We start from the raw sequence: 22312 nt of genomic DNA on the forward strand, positions 1-22312 counted from the left end.
AGATAACAGGGAAAATGTGGGAAATCAGTAATATGTAACAATAGGAGTTACTATAAAGCCCAGCCCATCAGAGTTCTTAAATGTCTTTGATATAATGAATGTATAAAACAAGGTAACCAAAAGTTACAAAAATTATGTCTATGTAATGCCTATCAGCAAAGTAACTTTTCCCTTCCCATGTTTAGGGAAGAGGATGATAGCAATCAAAATGTTTGGGTGGGCTTTTTTTTTTTAAAAAAAAATATTTTGCTGGCACAGAGGTGTTGTAACCACCTGAAGATCAGCTTACCCTGGCTTTGCTAGGAAAGAGCTTAGGTGTAGTGTATTTGTATTACATTACCTCATTTGTGTTAGCTGCTCCCACTTCATGTTTGCAGGTAAGGCCTGCAGCTACATTTTTTCCTTTGGGAAAGTAACGTGGCATTCTCCTCTTATGTTGCAGCCAAGCAGGCTGCTGTTCATGAAGTCATCCCTTTATGGGAATTTTCTAATTATAGTTTATTCTGCTTACATATTAGAGGGAAGAGTTTTTAACTGGTGTTAGTGCTGTAATCATGATTTAACTCACGGCAACTTATTTACATGTGTGGTGAATATATATATACTTGCTTTTGTCCACTGTTGTGGTAACAGTTACAAGTACAAATGTCATTACTTTGCATGCTGAATCAAGCAGCAGCTATCATGGTACGTGGTGTTAAAGCTATAGGTTTATTTTACAGTCTGGGTTGTGTTGCCTTTTTATAAAACTTAACATAAAATAGATCTGCCTTAAGATTGGCTGTTAGTAAAGAAAAATTACTGTCGAATGAGAGGTTACATGAATTACTACTGAAATTAAGCAAAGTTAGAAAAAGCTTTCTGTCTGGTGATTTTTTTTTTTAATATTTTTTTTGTTAATACACAAAAAAGGTACATTTTAATGATTCCAAATCTTCTCACTAATGTGGATTTTTTATATATATATATATTATTTTAAAGGACCAGGTTTCCATCTTCTGTTCTGGATGAAGGTTTAATCAATGTAACAATTCAGGGATGATGGTCATGATTGAGGAGGTAGCTTTTACTTAACACGTGTTTGGTAAAGAACCACCTTTTGTATTCTGACATGGGGGTGTTTTTAGGTTTACTACATTATCTTGCAGTTAGTCCCTTGAGTTACTGTTACAGATTTACTGAGTTTGCCTCGTATTTCTTAGTGATAGTAATTATATTTCTTCTGCAGAAACTTTTGAAATCAAAAAGATAAAAATTTCCAAGCAGAAAAGATTGGGCAAGTGATACTTGTGGCAATAAGTGTGTTTATAAATGTATATATTCCTTCACAGATCAGCAAAAAGATTACTTGATCAGATAGTTGAAAAGGGAAGACCTGCACCTGGCTTTCATCATGGTGATGGACCTGGAAATGCAGTCCAAGAAATTATGATTCCAGCAAGTAAAGCAGGATTAGTTATTGGAAAAGGTGGAGAGACAATTAAACAGTTACAGGTATATATGTATCTTCTTTTAAATGTGGCAATACCAAATTTGGATTTGAGTGGGTATTAACCTCCCTTCTGTCAAACAGGAGCGGGCAGGTGTCAAAATGGTCATGATTCAAGACGGTCCACAGAACACTGGTGCAGACAAGCCCCTTAGGATAACTGGAGATCCTTATAAAGTTCAAGTAAGGAGTCTGTCAGAACTCAGAGCATTTTTAATCTATTCTGATGTTGCAGTACCTAAATGAACTTTCATTTTTCTTTTAGCAAGCCAAGGAAATGGTGCTGGAGTTAATTCGTGATCAAGGTGGCTTTAGAGAGGTGCGCAACGAATATGGGTCAAGAATAGGAGGAAATGAAGGGATAGACGTAAGCATGGTTGAAAAACTTGTTCACTGTATTTTGAGATGTTAACATTAAAATGTTAAGCTGGGTAATACCACTGAGAGCTCTTAACCAGATTCCAAAAGTGATTGTGGCATGTAAGTATTACTTGGTCATTACTGAAATCATGGCTAAATGGTGTGCCGTATTCACTTTACATTACCAGCTGTTCTGAACAGTTTCAGCTAGCTGGGAGTTTTTTATCAAATAAGAAATAAACTTTATGACTAAGTATATAATGTTGTTATAGAAATTGGAGTTTGGCCGTTACAGAAGGATATTTAAGTCCACTTACTATGCAAGTCATGAGCTCTTAACTGTTCATCAGAGGTGAGGCTGAATGTTTCATCTGCTGGAATCCACATTTTAGCCATTTTTGATTGTGAGAAGCATAATATCCACTGGAATTGCTGCTGCTATGAGAACTTGCAGTGCACTGATCTCTGGTTCTGTTGCTTTCCAGTATTTGCTAGGCTTGTGACTTGATACTAAAAAATTCACGCTTCAAAAAGCCTGAAGTGGCATAGGGCTGTCCCTGGTTTACCATTCTAATGTGATCCTTTAATTGTGTGAATTTGGTAGGAATATTTGCATCATTGACATCTTGAAATGTTTTTTTTTAAGGTTCCAATACCAAGATTTGCTGTAGGTATTGTTATTGGAAGAAATGGAGAGATGATAAAAAAGATACAGAATGATGCTGGTGTTAGGATCCAATTTAAGCCAGGTTGGTAATATGTCCATAAGTTTCTGTGAATTGAGTGTAAATGTACTGGATTACATATACTGGAATAGTTCATTTTTATTCCAGATGATGGAACAACTCCAGATAGAATAGCCCAAATCACAGGGCCTCCTGACAGATGTCAGCATGCTGCAGAAATTATTACAGATCTCCTTCGAAGTGTTCAGGTTGGGTAATATGTTGTTTACCATCTAACATTAAATCTAAGAATGAATGTGTAACTAAACTTCATGGTTCTATTTGAATCTATTTCAATGTTCAGTCTGGAATATGAATGTTTCCTTTTACAGTTACGGTTTTGCAAGTGTCAAGACAATAATGATAATACTGATTCGAAGTCATGGCAGTTCTTGATCTGGCTGGTTTTAGAGCTGCTTATTCTGTGGTCTTATATTAGTAGCTGATAACGCTGTTACTTTTGGTTGTAATCGGTGTTTGAGAGATGGGTTAAATGCTCTGTTGTGAGATGAGCGCCACTGCTGCATTTACACAAGGCAGACAAATTATCTTTGTATGTGTGAAACTTCCTGCTTTTTTTCTATATTCTTCATCTTTCACATGCAGAGCTGTACAGAAGATCTTTTAAAATGTAATTTTGGTCTTCTGGAAGAAAGACTACTTTAACTATCAGAACTATCTGAGTAGTGATTAATTTTTTATTTTTTTTCCTAACAAATGATGTGATGTAACCACTTGGCATTAATAATTTGTTTGCAATAATTTTTATAGAACATGCTGATTTGTTGCTTTTTTTTTTTAGGCTGGTAACCCTGGTGGGCCAGGACCTGGTGGTCGAGGAAGGGGTAGAGGCCAAGGCAACTGGAACATGGGGCCTCCGGGTGGATTACAGGAATTCAATTTTATTGTTCCCACGGGCAAAACTGGATTAATCATTGGCAAAGGCAATATATCTTACATATATGTATCTATATGTAGTTTCAGCTTTTCTGTTTGTACAAATAGCTACACTAGAGAGATGTTTCAAGAGAAGGCTTTGCAAATAGTTTCATGTATGGTAGGGCATAGTACGGCTAAATCGTAATACTCCTAATACTCTTTTCAGAATTTCCTCACCAAAACACATACACTGGTAGCTAAAAGTCAAGAACCAAATAACTTGTCTAACCCATTTTTAAAAATAAGTACTGAGTTACATTGGTAGTGTGTGTTAGGTTCTTGGGTGATGTATCTTCTCATTAACTTCCGGTTGACAGTACTTGATTATCCTAGTGTTATTGCATCTGTAACTCACTTTTAAAACAGTTTTCACATACTCCAGTGAAGATCTTTTACTGTGGAATCCTGTAACAATTTCTTGTGTGTGTGTTAAAATAATTCTCAAAGAATTTTTTTTTTCCAAAAAAATAACTAAATGAAACATTTGAGTTATTTTAATCTTTTGTTTGTAGTGTGTTTTCCAGACACAACAAATAGGCTGATGTAGTACAGTTCTTGACCTGGGAAACGGATTTTATTGTTTGGGGTGTTTTTTAAATGTCAAATGATTGTTGTTTTGCAAATTTTGTGCCTACTAATGATACACGTAACTTCTCAGGATACTATAAGAGGAGGAACTAGTTTAGGGAATTTAACTTTCTGGTTTTAGTGCACTACAAAAAATGTGGACTTCACCATCTGGTCAGCTTCTGGGGTTTTTTATCATGTTTGCCTACTACTTTATAGGGAGGTTAGGCTTTAAGGTTGCATTCACGGATAACCGTGGATATCAGTTGTTGTTCATGGCTAATTTTATGTCTTTACATGAATGGAAAAAAAACAGACAACACTGTAGGAATTCTCTGTTCTTTCTGAGTAGCAATACTGTGGTCTTGAATTTAAAAAATAATTTATTTTTACTAGTTCACTGCAATCAAAGCTCTATACTGCAAAGAGGAGGAGGTTTGGTTTTTTTAACTGGTGTTAGAATGTTCTTGTGTGGCTCGTAAGAATAGGTGTCTTTCCACTTTTTTATCTTCAGCATCCGTGACTTTCTCTGATTTGGATCTTGGTATTTTCACTTTAATGCATGTCACAAAAGCTATTTGTTGCATTGTAGGTGGTGAAACTATTAAAAGTATAAGCCAGCAATCTGGTGCTAGAATAGAACTTCAGAGAAATCCTCCACCTAATGCGGATCCAAACATGAAGATGTTTACTATCCGTGGAACACCCCAGCAAATAGATTATGCACGACAACTTATAGAAGAAAAGATTGGAGTGAGTGTATAACTGTATTTTGGTTTACTATGATAATTAAACAGAATAGGAAGCAAGTCTCCTTTGTGGAGACTTTTCTTGCATTTCACTTCCAAATTACTTAATCAGGTAACAAATTGATAATAAATAGTAATCTAGGTTTAAAGTAATGTAAACATAATTTGATATGTACCAAAAGAAGCAGAAACCTGAAACAGAAAGAAACAGTTGCTATCTTCAATGTAATACAGTCTGTTTTTTAATGATGTGTTGTTGAACATGCCCACTTTGTGCGTAATGAAAAATTTGAAAACTTCGAAGATATCCTTGATATTCTTAAAGCTATGAAACTGTTGCTTGGTTTTTCGGTTTCAGTATGTTTTTAGGTGGAGTTCTAATGCAAGTTTATACCCTTTAATTCACTGCACTTTTGTTTGCATGCATATGCATGTAACAAAATTTACTACCCATTTCTTCTACCTGATCTTATACACAGGTTTTTATTTTAAAATACTGATAGTCTTGGTTTAGTTTGTGGTTTTTATTGCGACTTGTGGAAGAAATTCATGTGTATTCGTAAAATTCTTTATTTTCTCAAGAAAGAACTGAAATGCAGCTTTTTAGTTGTTGCTACTACCATGGATGTTTTTAAATCTCTTCTTTAACCAGCCAAAAGCCTAATTAATCTTCAAAAAGACTGTTTTCTCCAGGGAAATGTCTGTATTAAAACAATCAAACCTTTTAGGTTATATTCTAAAGTGTTTATGCTTCTAAACTGCTAAAAAGTACAGAACTTAAAGGATTATTTTCATCTGTGTGCTGCTCTTGTTACAGGGTCCAGTAAATCCATTGGGTCCACCTGTTCCCCATGGACCCCATGGTGTTGTTCCTGGCCCACATGGACCTCCTGGGCCACCAGGTCCTGGTGCTCCCATGGGACCATATAATCCAGCTCCTTATAACCCAGGGCCTCCTGGCCCTGCACCTCAGTAAGTATTGCTTCATCTAACTTCCTTTTTTGTAAGGTGAATCTGGGACTGGCTTTCATTGTGTGTGTACAACATGATCTTTTGTAGTGGTCCCCCAGCTCCATATGCTCCACAAGGATGGGGAAATGCTTATCCACACTGGCAGCCACCAAATCCACCAGATCCAGGTAAGAAATGTCACCTTTGTACTGTAGTGTGTGTATACTTGAGTAGATCAATTTTGTCCTTACCAAGTATATACGCTTCACAGTGTGTTTGTGTTAACACTGGTAAATCTGAAAAAGCTGTTCTTCAGGCTTCTCTTCACTGATTGTCAGTTTATGTATGTTTTACCCTTCCCACATGCTGCTTGTGAGATGCTGAAATTCCGTTACAGTTGGAATATGCTTCTTACTAAACGTTACTGATACTGCATCCCAATTTGATACTTTTTGCAAGATTCTCGGTTAACTGATCTTGTGCAAATCGGTTAATTTTTCTTGCAGTGCATGTTTTTACATTAAGTTCTTTACTGAGGATGTGTTTTAAGTCAATGACCTTGTATTTTGTTCTAGATGATACCCCTTTAAAATCTCAGTGATTCTGACTTTGCAGGTTTTATGCTATTTTATATATTTTTAGCTTTTTTTGACCTATATGAGCATTGCTTTTCATAGTTTGAAACAAACACATTTTGTTTAGTCCTTCTTGAGGGATAAAGCTTCGGTTGAACTGTTTTTTACAGTAAAACTAGTTAGGATTGTGTATTTTGAGCTTTTGCTTACTATAGTTTTGTATTTTCTTCTGAAACCCATCTTTGTAGAATATGTTTCTTCTGTTTGTTTATCTTTGTCAAGACTGGGAGTTTTTGCTTAACTACAACTTCCCAAAGTTGTAGTATCCTGCTTTTCTTTAAGTTACATCCTTTGGTTGGACTAGAGCATATGGGGAAGCAGAACTGCAGTCACAAAAAGCATGGTAAGGCTAGATGCTCGGGTCAGTTCTGCCTCATTTGTTTGAGGTAGACTTTCTTCAGAATTTCAGCCAAAAGATCTCAATTTCATTCTTGTTATAAATGGAATAAATATTTTCTGATAGTGACTGGTCCTGACACAAGCTTTATTAGTGAAAAAAGGGAGGGCTTTGGAGGATGTTAAAAAAATCTACAGAGAATTCTATTCATGTTCAGCTCTTCTATATATCCTTTCTTGGCAAAGAACCATCTCTGGTTTCATTTCCCAGACTTGTATAAAAGGTAGCTCTGCATGCATTCAGTTAATTACTTAAAAATGCTTATTGTCATTATTTATAAATACAGTGATTCAAAGTGACTTGACTTGAAATCTCATCATACCAGAAGTGTCATTTAATCCAAAACCACTGCCAAAATGTTGCAGCCTCTTTCATGCCACCTTTTTTTTTTTTTTTTTTTTTTTTTTAATAAAAGTGACTTACCTGCCTAGAGATCTGTAAGGAAAGTGGCACTCATCTTGATGTCATCTTGGTGATGATTTTATAAGCATTTTTCAAATAAGTGTTCCTTTTTAAAACCTGATTACGTTTCCCTATGTGCAGTTGAAGTTGGGTATTTCTTTTGATTAACATTTATTTGATGCATTTTGTGCAGTTTTCCGCTTAGTTGCTCATTTCAGTGTTAATAAATGGGTTATTTTAGTATTTTTTTCAGAGGTGCTTTCTCCAGAACCATGCTTGCCTCTTGTCACGTGAAAGTGGAGCTAGTTACTACAGTCAGATTTCTTTGGAAATTTAATGAATCCTGCTGTGTGCTCTTCTATTCTAAAGAAGTAGCTTCTAAGGGGAAGGAGGGGGGGAACCAAGCAATGGCTTATTTGGTATTTGAAGGTAACCTTAGAATATAGTATGTGCTAGTTTAAATCCACTGTTGTTGATGGAAGTAGTGTAATTTAAAAAGGGAACAGTGTGTTAAAATCGATTTCTGTATGCTGGTACTACTGTGTGCATTTTAAATGGCTACATCCAACTTTAATGCTAGATGAAATACTGCAAGAAATTTGTGGTGGTGTGCATTTCTTCTCCCTGACTGCCTTTTTCAGGGGATTTCCTTTTTCTCTTCCATTAGTCACTGCCTTACCTATTTTGGGGAGAGAGGTGGGAATATACTTCCATTCCCGTGTATAATTATTCTAAAGTATCAGTTTTGTCTGTCCTTAACTGAAGTTTTCTTCCGAGTTGGCTGTATTTATTTGCAGATGTTTTTATTCTTAAAGGATGCAAATAATATTAAGGGATGCTGGTTGTGGTATAGAACATTATGTTCTCCAATAGTAGATGTGCAGTTTTTGTGTGTTGCTGATCTGGTAATATAATCAATCTCTGTTATCCAGCAAGAATAAGCCATTCCTAAAGGCTATGTGTGGAAAAACAGATAAATGAGGCTCTAGGAAGCAGCATTGCTGGCCTTCCTAGATGTAGTTAAAAATAAGGAAAGCATGGAAATAGCTGCAGAAGATGCAAATGTTGCTGCTATTTGTTATACTAAAAAATTGTAAGTAAACAGTGATGCTTTGTAGCCATGTATGGGGATTCAGGTTCTTTAAAATACATGTGTTTCTGTATTCTACCGTTACCTTAAAGTTTAACTGACAAGCGTTGCAAGTACATAGTAAGATATTTATTCTTCTATTTCAGAAATACGTATTTGGCATGCCTCCTTCACCTGTACCAGTGTCACTAGTGTGAGGTTATAACAAAAGTAAAACCACTGAAATTGTTTGGTGCTAGAATGATTCATTGTTGCTACTGTTTAGTAACGTGACTGTTTAAGTAAACTTGAAAATCTGTTTCTTTTTGTCACATTTAAAAATTGGTAAATGGCATTGTGGTAAGGGTTCTAGAATGATATTCTCATCAGCTCAATGGAAGTATAACTTTGTACAGTGCACTTGTCTGAAACCTGATTGAAAGTTTGTGCTGGGAAGGAAAGATACTTAGAGGGTGTACATGGTTATTTGCTTTAGATTTTTCCTTGGAGAAAAATATAAGTGCTTAGAACACAGTTAATTGAGGACAGCATTCTGTTCATAGTACTTCTATAAACACTTCTGTTTTGTTTCTATAGGTAAGCCAGGAACAGATCCCAATTCAGCAGCGTGGGCAGCTTATTATGCTCACTACTATCAGCAGCAAGCACAGCCACCACCTGCAGCCCCTCCTGGTGGACCAGCTACAACCCAAACTAATGGACAAGGTAGCTATCCAATAAAAATTCAAAGTAAAACTTAACAAAGAAAAAGTTATAAATTTCTCATTGCTGGTGGTGGGGATGCCCCATTTTTTTGTTGTTGTTGTTGTCTTCATATATTGGGTAAATTTTTAAAGTAGCTAGTTTTCTTGGTAAAATATTGCTTACAGCCTTTAACATTGCTTTTCCTAATTTCAGTAGTAATAAGGGTAAATTATTTGTCATATACACCACAGAGAATTTTGCTTCAATGTGGGCTGATTTAATTAACATCTACATAGTGCAGTCATAAGTAAAAATAAAATGAGCCAAATTGTTGACTGTCGTTTGCTTAAACAGTTGCATCACTGCTAGTGGTTTTAGGGCAATTGTAGTTGTATTTGTATAATTGTTGTGCCTGGATCATGCTTACCACTTAAATTTAGGTAGTATTTTGTACTGTGAGTGGTAGTGGTGTGCATTTATAGGATCTTGAAAACATGATAAACATTTATTTGTTTCTTCATGGTGTCTTTTAGTAATAGTTTATATTTGTAGTACCTTCTACCACAGAGGTTTATAGTGTCAGATTGAGTGATGTCATTTGGGATTGTTGCTGAAAAATTAATTTGATTTTTTTGTAAATTGTTCTATGTATGAAACTAAAAAACCTGTAGTTATATTTTGACTATTTTTAATACAATTCAGGAGATCAGCCAAATCCAGCACCAGCAGGGCAGGTTGACTATACCAAGGCCTGGGAGGAGTACTACAAAAAAATGGGTACGTGTGTAGGCTTTTCTGTTGTTCCATAGTAGAATGTTTTAGGAGACTTGGCATATCTCAATATCTCATTTGGTGAGATGGGGTTTTTACCCCCCAAAAAATAAAAATGCATAATCTATGTGTCTTCTGAACCATTTACTGCTAAAGGCCCTGAACTCTGCAGAAAAACAAACTTTAAAAATTGTGTATAAGGCATTTACTTGTACTCATGCTAGTAATCAGCTTTGCAAAAATACCTCATACTCAATATATCTGGTCATCGGGAAACAACATCTTCTAAATACTTTAGTCTGAGTATTTCTGAAGTATATTTTTAAAGTATATTTAGTAAGTTCTAGAGTTCAGCTTCGATCTGCTTTACGAAGCTGTGTTGTTCAATATTTGTTTCATAATGCTCTTAAGATTACTTTTTTTTCTTACAACTTGCTTTTGGTGTTCCAAGTTATTAAAGCATCGTAACTAGCTTTCAGTTATACCACACCCTTTTTTAAATAGTATTTGCTTTGCAGCACTTAAGAACTGTGTTTAAACTGCAGGTTATACGTTGTTGCTAGCTTTTTCAAAATACTTTGCTTGAGCTGACTTACCAAACTGAAATGTATTTGCTTGTTAAGTTGATGGCTTCATCCTTTCCTGAATAAGGAGAGAATATGTTGTCTTGACACACTGGCAGAAGGTGCCTGTATCTTTTAAATCACAGTAATGTCTTGCCAGGACAGTGTTTTGTCCACAGTGTTCTCCCATGGATATTCTAGTTGATTTAAATGAGTATACTGAGGACTAGTGGGCTTCTTGCTTTCTCTGGTATCTGTTTGACCAGACATATAGCAGCATCCAGTTTGTATTTTTTGTTGGTTGGTGTGGGTGGGAGTGTTTGGTCAGGTTTTTTCCCCTCTTCCAACTGCATCCTGTTTTCTTCATGGAATATTAAAAAGCATTTGGAGTTAAGATGAATAGCATATTTAATTTCTTAATCTTATCAGCCTTCTACCAGGTTGATCTCAAATTATTTGCCAAGACATCATTACCTTTACTCTTCTTCATTTTGGCACAGCATAAGTGATGAAATGAAACAGAAAATATATAATAATGATTTACTTCAAGGATTGTGTATCAGACTAAGAAAATTGCAACAGCATGTCAAACACACGATTTTTAAGATGCTGATAGGCCTTCCCATTTATCCTCTTCATGTTTCATGTAACTACTTGTTTTCAGTTTACTGTCTCTGTTAGTTCAGCTACCATTCTTCAGTGCAAAATTGTAGAGGGTTTTCACTGCCTTTTTAAGAATAATGCAATTTGTTTGCAGGGACTTTGCTGTCTTTCTAATTTTCTGTCTCTGGGAAGCAAAGTCTGGCTTGCACTACTTTTGTATTTGCTCTGACTAAATAATAGCTATTTATAAGGTGTCAGGATAGAGTTTCTGGGAGCAAGTTCAAGAGTGTGAACCCAAAAAAAAAAACCATTGGGAGATGTCAGGATTGCTCTTAAAATGCAAAATTACAAAAAAAAAAAACCAAGATAAAAATCAAGTAAGAAGAAAAAGAAAAGGGAAGTTCTGATATTCATTCCTTTTTCTAGTTCAAATCCAGTTCTTCGCCTGCAGGAGAACTGTTGATGTCTGGACCTGTATAATTTGACTGTGTAAATCATGAGAACTTTTTGCTTCTACAGAAGATCCACTTAGAAAAGAACTGACCAAGTGAGGTTGAAGAGCAGAGAATTCACTTGGAGTTGATTTAGTGCTAAATGAGGTTGTTTTTCCCAACCTCCTTAACAACATTAGAAAGTAGTAGAAGATCAGATGAATACTAAGGCTGTCCATCAACAAGTTATTGTGGTCTCCAGGTGTTCAAATACAGCTACTACTGTTCATGCTTCGTACAGTAATGTAATGCTTCTGTTCCCATTAACTTGTGCAAAAGGGGAAAGGTAGGAATTGCAAGTCACTCATTCTGACTTTTTTTCAGATTTTTCACAGCACAGATGATTGCACAAACAGCTGTGTTACAGAGCTGAACTGAAACTTGGGACTTGCTGAGCCCAAGCAGTTTTATTTTTACTGCTGAAGAAAACTACTTTGATAATCTGTGGCAAGCTTACAAGGGTGACAGTACTGAGCTGAATAAATGTGATACTGCAGTTGGTGCTCTGGATTTTCTCACACATTGTTAACTATGAGTGCACTGAAAAATTGCGTGGTCTGAAAACTAAAGGACAATCCTCAGTATTCCCATCAAAACCATAATACTGTATTCCAAACTGGCTTCCTACTGGTGCGATATGACTTGGCTTATTATCACAGAGAACATTTCCCGATTTTTTTATTTTTTTTTTTTTTTTTTTTTTTTCAGTGTATAGAACAGTCACTTGAAAATAACGTGTTTTCCAACTTGCAAATAATAGTGGCAAAGTCAGTCTCCCTTTTCAGACTTGTTTTGGTCAGGGGCTGTGGCTTTAAGTAGCAAATACCGTTAAAAATAAGACCAAAAAGCTAGTAAAATACTCCTGCACACTGGTACGTTACTGTACATGGATCTTGTAGGTGACCAGACCATCTTATTTGCTGGGTACCCTACTTTGTAAAGACAGAAAACTTGTTTTAAATGTCCCTTGAATATTACCAGTTAACAAGACAGTTTAGCTTTTGAAGACATATAGATGCTGTTATCTTGCATTGGCAACAGAGTCTTTTTATGTTTATTTTTACCAACAAGAGCTGAAATAAAGATTTGCATAACTGGGCCCTAAAAATCTCCCAAGGGTAGGGGTTCCTTCTAAACATGAAGTCATATCTTAGTAAATTATTTTTACGTAACCATAGGAGTTTGTAAATTGATAATTTGAAATCAGGTAATATATTGTGGTCTTGATTTATACGTAAGGAATTCCATAATAAATATTGGAACTGTTCTTTAAGGATTCCTCAGCTTTGTAATGAGAAAAAGGACAAAGAACAGTTTTCTCTTACTAGAATCACCATTGATAATTTGAGTAGTGGAAGAACTGTATAAAAATATGGCGTTCTCTTTCTTAGCCTTCCTGAATGAGGAGGTATTCTGTGTTTCTTGTATTTCCTTTGTTTATACGTAGTTTATCAATCTTGTTAGTATTCCAGTTGAATCTGGATATCGATGAGCATGTAGCGTTTCATGCAGTTCTGTACACTGAAAGGAAGTTTTGACTAAACTGCTGAATTCCATGTGTAGGTTCAGAATTACTTGCAGTACTTAGTAAGGGAATGATGCAGCTGAAATACTTTGAATTTTTACTAACATGTTTCAGGACAGAAGTCCAGTTTGACATCTTTCAGTAGATGTTAAACTTCTTATATTTGATTTATCATTTGAATTTCAACACTGCCTTGGGATAGCTGGCTGAATGTCAGAATAATCTTGGGTTATAATGCACAAAAAAATGCCCTAGCTCTTCCACTCAGCTGTACTGACAGCTATAATACAGCTAAATAATTTGGAAGTAGAATTAGTATCTCATAAATTAATAGCGAACTTGCAAAAAGTGTATCCTGGGATAATTTGTAACCATACTAAAAGTCATTTTGGTTAAACTAATTGATCAGAAGTGTAAATTCAGCTTTTAAGATTAGAAGACATTTAAGTAAGTTTATCTAGGAAAAACAATTGCTTTACTGTATAACACAAAAAGCGATGGAGAGGTTCTTTTTAATGTATCTCCAGTGTAAGTGGAAAAACTATCTAAGTTGTATAGAGGGTTGGAAGGTGAACGATTGTATTTTGAAGAAGTCTAGGATAGTGCTTTGCCAAATGTTCAGATTCTCTGCTCACACTTAATGTTTTTGAGAGCATTGGGAGATTATGTACGTAAGAGGAGTGTGGATAGCTAATACTCTTTGTGTGGATTTTCTGTGTTAAATAAAGTATTTGACAAACAAAACCAACCTTCCATCTGATCCCCTAGACAGTTCATTAGAATCTTTAATACTCATGTTCCCCAGAAGGTTGTGCAGTGGTCTTGTATCCAAATAAAAGGTGAGGTGGTTTCAAGTAGGATTGAAAGCTTTTAAGCCCTCACCGTGTAGAAGCTGCCCCTTTTTTGTGATAGCAGAACAGAAAATCAGGCGCATGTGGAACTGTACAGGGCGTAGGCTTGTATTTTGCTTGGATTTTTTGGTATGGTATGATTGGATGTGCTGGTTTGTTTTGGTTTTTTTTCTCTAGGATACTAGAATCTTGGAAGAGTGATAGCTTTTTGATAGTGTTATAATTCTGACTGTAAAACTTTAATTTGAGAAAATAACTCTTAATGTAGATCATAATGTATCACAGTAGTATTGTTTCTGTTTTGGAAGTTCAAGAAACTTGAAGCACTTCATATAAAACTCTTCTGTCTGGATGCATGCAGGTATGAGGACAGATGACTGGATAGAGGATAGAGTGTTGTTCTGCTGTGATAGGAACATTCTGCTGTGATAACTGCAAAAATACCTTTCACATAAGATTGTGAAGATGATAGTGATAATAAGTGGAGTGTTTGATGTTTCTGAAATAAGAGAAGGGGAAAAAGAAGCTGCCTGTCACAAACCTTTGGAAGAACAGCATGACTGAGGTCCTACAAAGTTGGCTGTAATTATTTTTTTTTATATACACTAAAGATTCCTTGTGTGTTAGTCTATCACCTTTCTAGAGTTTTTAAGCTGCAAGTTGATTTTCTTGGAAAGACTGGTTGTTCCCGGCTGTAAATCTGGGAGTGTGTGTACACACATGTATATACATGCTGTTTTTTCTAGAGGAGTGGAACTTAAGCAGAAGTTGAAAGGAGAGGTTTCAGCACTCTGTTCTGTGGTGGAGTAAATGTTGACAGAAATCATGCTGGTTTTGAAAAATGTAATCTGCAGTAGCCTAGCAACTATATTAAGGAGGCCAGAACTGGGAGAGAGATAAAGTCAGTCAGTCTAGGTGGAGTACAAGAAGAAATCTTGCTTGTTGACCTGTGTTTTAAATTTAAGTGATACCGGTTGTTAGGTCAGTTTAGGTCAGCAGGCTTTGAAGACTTTTGCTCTGGAACATAATTCAAGAGGTGGAAAAAACATTCTTTGTGGTTCCTCAGTTTTGTGTTACATGGGAATTATTACATTAAAATAATAGTATAAGTGGTTAGGTAAAAAAAGCAGCCACAAGATTATTCAACAGCTTTGTCAGGGATACTGCAAGAAGCTAGGTGAGTTTCTTAGGCAGTGCGATTTTGAAATTTTCTCATTTCTATTGCAACAACAAAGCTGTGTAATTCTAATTACTTGTAGGTCAAGCAGTTCCTGCCCCTGCTGGGGCTCCGCCAGGTGGTCAGCCGGATTACAGTGCAGCATGGGCTGAGTACTACAGGCAGCAGGCAGCATATTATGCCCAGACAAGTCCACAGGGAATGCCACAACATCCTCCGGCACCACAGGTATAAAGTTTAAGTGATTTTTGGCTGGCTTCCATTTCAGTGGTTACAGATAGTTTTTTTGCATGTCTCCTGCTTTCTTACCTTTGGAGTATGCATCTTTTTTCTAGCGAAATAACTATCACAATAATTAATAGATGACTTTGTTTACCTGATAACTTGAGTTCTGTTATCTATCCATATGTTTGGTGATTATGGTTTTTTTTAAAAAAAAAAACAAAACCAAAAAACTTTCTCCTCCCAGGGTTTTGAAAACCATGCAAGAAGCCACCACCATTTACATTAACCAATTTTTCTTTCTTAAAGGCTTCACTCCTGAGTTAGCTCGGTTTAAAGGATTTTCTTTAACTTTTTGTGTATCTCTTATGTATCTCTTCTGCACAGGGCCAATAATAAGAAGTGGACAATACAGTATTTGCTTCATTGTGTGGGGGAAAAAACCTTTGTTAAATGTATGGATGCAGACGCCTTGATGAAGATCTTAATTTTGTTTGGTTAAAAAAAATAGTGTTTTTGAAAATGTACAAAATATCTATCACTACTGATAGGAGGTAATATTTCTGTGTAGAAATGAAAAATGGTTTGTTTTTAGTATTAGTGTAGATGTACACATTCCAGCAAATGTATTTGCAATTATGTGGTCAATGCTTTGTGATATAAATGTACTTTTTCAATGTATACTTTATCACTTTTAAAATGCTTGTTTTGTGCTTTACAATAAATAATATGAAACCTCCTGTGTCGGTAAGTTGGATATGTGGGTATGTAAAGAATTATAGGAATGATTTACAACGCTGAATCAAGGTACCTGTACACAAATGAGACTTTTTTTTTTTCCCCCATGAAACCTTGTTGAGTTTAAAAACTTGTCGTTAGCATGTTTTTCCCCTCTTGCAGAATAGTTGTAGATGGAGGATCTCTTTCATTCATTGTATTTTGCTGCCTAGCACCAGTAATCTTGATACCTTAATTTTCTTTCTATTTGATTAAAACTGCATGTGTTTAAGAAGGTGATCTTTTGGCATACTTCCATTGCATTAACAGTGAAATTTCCTTTTACGTGACCACTGTTTCAGACCTGTGCAGCTGCTATAACAGATAACTTTTGTTCTTAATTGAGTACTTCAAAACTGTTCCTGTGTAACTTCTTTATGGATTTTTTCAGACTAGTCCTAAGACTTATTTTAAGTGTAATGTGCTTAAGCCTTCAGTTTAAAGTAGTCCACTTCAAAATTTAGTGTAGAAAAGTTTGATGTGGTATGCATAGTAGTTACAAAAATTGCATCTGTCCTTAAAACGCTGTTTTGTTTGAGTGGTGGGGAGTGGTTGAGAACTTCCTGTAGAGCAGATAACTTCTGTTTTTGTAAATACTCAAGTGTTTGAATCAATTGATTATTTTTTTATATATATACTTGAAACTTCTTATTGCTCTAATGCTCATACTAAAAATCTGATTCTCTTGAAATCCTGTGTTTGCTCTTTGCATATTTATTGGCTCTTTGCATATATTAGACTACATGCAATACAGTCTGTCTTGCCATTGTCTGTTGAAGTGCAGGTTTGATCCAGCCAGTATAGAACTAGCTCTATAGGGGTGAGGAGGACTGTGCTGTGTATCATCCTTGATTGTTCCTTCAAGGAGCATTGCACTGTAAGTACATCAGAATGACAAATTGATGAACTGCAACAGTATCTTTTTGTCAATGTTCCACATAATGAAAATGCCGTACTTGTGTGACTATTATGTTGGAATACAGTGCTGGTATCTTAGGAAATCATAATTGCTTCTTAATTCAGAAACATAGGTTTGCATATACTTATACATACACATAATATGATTTTTTCGGTAAGTATTCCTGAAACGTTTAGCAATAGCTAAAGAAAATCATGTTTCTGTTTATCTGAGTAATAGTTCTTTTCATTAGTACTCCTGAGACAGCTGTATCAGTGTTTTAAAGTGTGCATATCGTAACATTGAAGTCTTTGGAACCACTTGTTAGACAGAAGTTGTCTTTGTCTTCAGATAGTTTGCAGTTATGTAGTGATGTAGGTATGTTTTAAATAATTCTATAACTGTTATTTGCTTTATCTTTTGGGACACCGTATTGTTGCTTTGAGAATAAATTTTTTAGGGTGGCTGCACAGAGGAGTAAAAGGTTAAGGCTTGAAAACTGAAGTAGTTTATTCAGGTAATTAGCAATGTATGTTATTGTGCTGTAGAAATAGAAGGAATTATTTTTATCCCTTTTAAAATAGGAATTATTCTGGTAGCTTAAAGGCTAGGACAGTGTTTGCTGTCTTTAGTGTAGGGTATGAAGTTTAATAGTTCAGATATTTTGCATGGTATTTGTAGATAACCTTATAGAATGGTGCATTTATTATGTACTAAACTGAGCAAAATTAAAGTCACTGGATTCTTTATCATTCACAAAATGGAGGCTGTTGATTTTGATTCATTTAAAGTATAAAATCTTTATTAATTGCAAACAGTGCAATTATTTATACTTCACAGTGCCTTCCCAGACCTTCCACCTTAGGTTCTGCTGCAAAAAAGCAACAGGTAAGCACAACCTAAGGAAGTATATAAATTAATATATTTCAGTACATTAATGTTGTCCCTGTGAGATCTTTGTGGTTGTGTATTGAAAAGCAATCTGCTGCTTCCCCAAATGCATTGTTATTCACGGTTCCATTTCAGTGGAAAGTCTTTAAGTTTTTAAACAACTGTTTATATTTCTAGGTAAACATGTATTTTCTTTCTTTTTTCTTTTTTTTTTAAGAACAGATGAGTAGATTGCAGTAATTACACTTGATCAGAATAAGTGATTTTTATTATTTTTCTTCATAGCTAATTGTTGCAATTTAAAGAATCAAAACCTTTTAAATATGCAGGAATTACTTTGGTTAGAAACGTCAACAGCCTTCACAAATGTTTTTTTATAATAGGGCACTATTCCTACTTAAACCCATGAGACCTAAATATAAAGAATATGACTTCTTGTTGTTATCACTGAACTTGATAACTTGTCTTACAGTTACAGTCTGTTAGTGGAATTTTTAGATAACTAACTTTGCTGATTCCTACTTGACGTGGTAGGAAGAAATTCTGGAATTTCAGAGATTAGTATGTTTTAACTGAAAAAGCATGTGCACCAATTAAATGTTAACAGTACAGCAAATAATATTTTATCTATATAGCAGTCAGTGTATCCTGTTTTCTTGATACTTTAACTGAATTGCTGTATATTTTGATAGTTTAAAATGTTTGTATGTCTTATAGATGGTCTGGTACAGGTTTTTGTTTCAGGTTTTTGTTGGGGTTTTTTTGCTTAACATAAAGCAGCATCTATTTGATTTTTGTTGATTATTCTGTTTCTAAAATGTGCTGCTCCTCTTTCAAAAGTCCTGCTTATCTGTACATCAAAGAAAAATATTCAAAAATACTGCCTTCATTTTCACACACAGTGCTGAAGATGCTGCAAGCACCAAATCATAGCTCATAGAATCAGGTCCTGAGATAGTTACTACCAGTAAAGAGGAATCCTTTGAGTGTATGCCATTGGTGAGCCGATGAGCATGGACCATAGAAGGGCTCCATGTAGAAGGTAAAATTGGCAAAAACATAACAGATTTGAAATGTATCCCATACATGATGGTGTAGGGTATGATTTTTGTTTTGATCACTTTTCATTCTTTAAAGTATAATTTGTTTGACCATAAATGTTCCATAATCTGTTAAGTTTTTTAAACTGTGATTTAATAATATAAACCATCTAAGTTATATTCTAAACAGTCAAGCTTAGATATATTGAATTTTTGAACTAAATTAGCAGTTGTGCTTCAGTTTCTCAAGGCGCTTAATATTTCATCTGTAGTGTATTATGTAACTTCATTTTTGATGTGAGAAAAGGTTAGGTGTGTACCATTTGGATTTTGATACTGTGAATTTAGTGTTGGGCAAGTCATTTGTTCAATTCCTTTTACCTGACTCTTCTTCTTCAACTGTTGTTCCTAAAATGTCTTGAGTAGTCTTTCAGTAAATTTAGCCAGTGGGAGGAGATAGAAGCCAGTTTATTGGAATGTTGCTAGAGTGTGGACGATGAGATGTTCTTGTGTGTAGCATTTGAGGTGTATTGACTTCCAGCTTTCTCACTGCTGGGTTTACAGGCATGCTGTTTTGTGCTAAGCATAGTGTTTATTTGTCAACCCTGTCTCCAAAGTCATAGTTCTTGGGAGAAGAGAAAATAGACTATTGGAGTTACCCTGATGCAAAATGATAACTGGACTGCCTTAGAAATGTAATGCACTTGTCCAAAAGGTGTCTTCCTGTTTCCTGCTTTTTCTTTTCCCCTCCCCTTAGAGTCCATTCAAATTAAGCAGAATGTGAAGAGTATGAGAAGTGTAAAAAGGAAGCATAATGTTCAAAGTAGGAAAAGCATTTTCATATCTCTCTCTGCAGCCTATTCTTTAATAGGACACAAAATAAAATGTCAGGTGGATAATCTTCAGTCTACCTTGATCAAAAGTCATCTATTTAAGTTGTCTGGGCAGACAGGATCATTATTCACTTGCACAGCCTGTCTTGAAGTATTTAATCTTTTTACTAGTAGTATTTTATTGGATGATGGAAACTGTTTCTTCCCTGTTCTCTTCCAAAGTAATGTTTAAGTTTTCCATTGCATGCTAAAAACTTCTTATTTTGCTTTTTTTTCTGGAAGTGGGGGGGGAGGAAGGGAGGACTGGGCTTTTTCAGCAAGCATACAGTTGACAGGATTCCCTCTTCCCTAGTAATAGCTTATAAAACTCCTATGTATGCACAAATATTTCTCTTACGTGCATGTGAAATGCCTTTTCGTCCTGAGAAAAGTGTTCTCTGCAGAAACTACCCGTGTGTAAAAAGAAGATTGGCTTTAAAAGGCAACTGTGATGGGAACAGTGTCTTAGGGAGATGCAGCTTGGACTTGAGGTAAATTGAATGCTTTACAAAAATGTGGTTTTGAGCTTGCATTGACATTGTATGTAATATGGGTACACGTTAACTGTATAATGTTTTTTGTATGGTTTTTCTCAATAAATGTAAACTGATGGATAATAATAGCAATGTTTTTGTCTTTTTTTATGCTTCTATCCCTGCCTTCGTTAGTTTGAAATAACAGCTTCAGAGGAAAGATACTGCAGCAACTAGTACTTCTGTGAATGAACATCACCCACATGAAATGAAGCAGAATATATCGTTATTAGGATAGATAATAATTCAAAACATCAGGCAGCCTATTACCATTCTTTTCAAGAGGTTTCTGAATTTCTAACTTTTATTGAGGCAAAAGTGACTTTCAATAGATAACTGTACAAGGAGCAGTCAGCAGATTAAACCACAGGAAATTTTTTTAAGTGCATCAATTCATTTGCTGCAGCTTACCTTATCTTTATATTAAGACTTAAGATTAAGTGTTCTATAAAATGTGACTCTTGTAAAATTACTCCTGCTGAAGCTAAACAGTTCAGATGGTGTTAGCACAATGGCATTGGTGTTGATGTCAAGAGGTCTTAGAGAAAAATAGTACGGTAGCATTAAGAAGACAGATGTTTAGAGGTGCAGTAATAAATTTATTGCATTGAGAGAACAAAGGTTGAGAAGTTAGGCACTTCCTGAAAATACTTTTCTTAAAGCTTGCTTCCTGTCAACTCAAAATAAGAGCCTATTGTAGCTGTCACCAACTGTTCTGATTTTTTCATTGCTTAAGCGATACAGGAAGTTTTACAAGCAAATGTTGGTACTATAAAGGCTACTACAAGCCTTAATGAGGTTGTTCTACTTTTGGGTTATCAACTGCATAGGTTGGTAAGAGCATAACAGTTTAAATGCAAGCCCATTTAAAACAAAAGAACTAATGCTCTTTGAAACAAAACAACAGAAGTGAGCAGTTATGTCATCTTTTATTCTTTAAAAATAGTACACTGGGGGTTTTGAAAGTCATCAGTAAGTATTACCTTTTGCCAGTTTAGTGCCTCTGGGATAAAGTAAAACAGCTTAAATATTCAGTGTTCATGCAAAATATACTGATAGATTTACACTACTACACAAGTTTCCAGATTGTGTATTTAGCTTTATACTATTACACAACAGTTGGTCTTCAAATGTGGGAGCCAGTAATTATAATTCAGTGTTTTCTTTGAGCTGATCTTTCATACATTGATTCCTTTTTTTAGCCTTTTAACACTAATTTTTTATTTGATCAAGGAACTCGGGACACTCACAATTTGAAGGTTACTCTTATCTGATGCAGGAATGACAAATCAATGCATATCCTTGCTTTCTTTAGTTGGCCCCATCAGAGAAAGAGATGATGTAATAAGAAAGTTTGGAGGGGAAGAAAGATTCCAGCTAAAGTAGAGCATTAGTAGTCATCAGCTAGAAAATAAAAGGGTTAAGAGAAACAGATAATTAGATTTTCATAATAGGAAAGATGCAAGAAGAGTATTTGAGAATCAAGCGAATTAAAATGCTAACTCTTACTTTCAATGGTGAGAATACAGGTGCTAGCAGACGTGCCTCTGTTGTTGACTGCTTTACACATATATTCCCCTTCATCTTCTGGGAAGGTTTCTGGCAAGTAAAGGCAGTAGGTTTCTCCTCTTTCAATGTATTGATAGTCCTCAGAGTCCTGCAACATTTCCCCCTCAAACCACCATGTAACTTCAGGTTTTGGTTCTCCAGTAATTTTAACTGTAAATCTCACTGGCTCGCCATCAACAACTGATGTGTTTTTCAGTGATTTCTTGAACCAGGGAGCTCCAGATCGAGCCTGATCCTCCTCATCTTCGCAAGTAGAACCGTTGATAATACTTCCCTCCTCTTCTTCTTCATCTTCCCTTTTCTGTTAAAATAAGTCCATTTAGAGCACTTGAAAAGGCATTAGCAGTGTGACTGCTAAGGATACGTATTTGATCACAGAAGAACTGCCGCATTCCTGAGAAGGGGGAACGTAACGCCTGCCCTCACTAGATCAACATAACGCACTGAATCTGGATATGGAACAGGCAGTAAAATGGACTTTAATGAGGCTGAAATCTTGGGGTAGAACATAGTTATGAACATAGATTCCATTGCCAGACTA

General features: G+C 35.5%; 2 protein-coding genes across 19 annotated transcripts in view; one reads left to right on the forward strand and one right to left on the reverse strand.

Annotated features, from left to right (window-relative positions):
- FUBP1 (far upstream element binding protein 1) overlaps positions 1–22312 on the forward strand; it is a 39870-nt gene that overhangs the window by 5486 nt on the left and 12072 nt on the right. For 2 of the 8 annotated variants that reach the window (XM_055724324.1, XM_055724320.1), the window contains 13 exons: positions 1332–1494; positions 1574–1672; positions 1755–1856; positions 2496–2598; positions 2683–2783; positions 3377–3518; positions 4673–4833; positions 5647–5801; positions 5889–5968; positions 8881–9009; positions 9691–9765; positions 15052–15197; positions 15579–15931. In XM_055724324.1, coding sequence (XP_055580299.1) covers positions 1332–1494; positions 1574–1672; positions 1755–1856; positions 2496–2598; positions 2683–2783; positions 3377–3518; positions 4673–4833; positions 5647–5801; positions 5889–5968; positions 8881–9009; positions 9691–9765; positions 15052–15197; positions 15579–15587 — 1465 coding nt within the window. In that variant the 3' untranslated portion in view covers positions 15588–15931. Of the gene's footprint in view, positions 1–1331; positions 1495–1573; positions 1673–1754; positions 1857–2495; positions 2599–2682; positions 2784–3376; positions 3519–4672; positions 4834–5646; positions 5802–5888; positions 5969–8880; positions 9010–9690; positions 9766–15051; positions 15198–15578; positions 15932–22312 lie in introns of those variants that run through there. The other 6 variants (XM_055724326.1, XM_055724322.1, XM_055724323.1 and 3 more) reach the window with 3 other exon arrangements.
- The window catches only part of NEXN (nexilin F-actin binding protein), a 28325-nt gene continuing 21683 nt past the window's right edge, over positions 15671–22312 (reverse strand). For 8 of the 11 annotated variants that reach the window (XM_055724311.1, XM_055724314.1, XM_027802724.2 and 5 more), the window contains 2 exons: positions 21712–22072; positions 15671–21606 (listed from right to left, as the gene is read on the reverse strand). In XM_055724311.1, coding sequence (XP_055580286.1) covers positions 21593–21606; positions 21712–22072 — 375 coding nt within the window. In that variant the 3' untranslated portion in view covers positions 15671–21592. Of the gene's footprint in view, positions 22073–22312 lie in introns of all 11 variants that reach the window. The other 3 variants (XM_055724312.1, XM_055724315.1, XM_055724316.1) reach the window with 1 other exon arrangement.

This window comes from Falco cherrug, chromosome 12 (assembly GCF_023634085.1).
Source record: "Falco cherrug isolate bFalChe1 chromosome 12, bFalChe1.pri, whole genome shotgun sequence".
NCBI classification, from domain to species: domain Eukaryota; kingdom Metazoa; phylum Chordata; class Aves; order Falconiformes; family Falconidae; genus Falco; species Falco cherrug.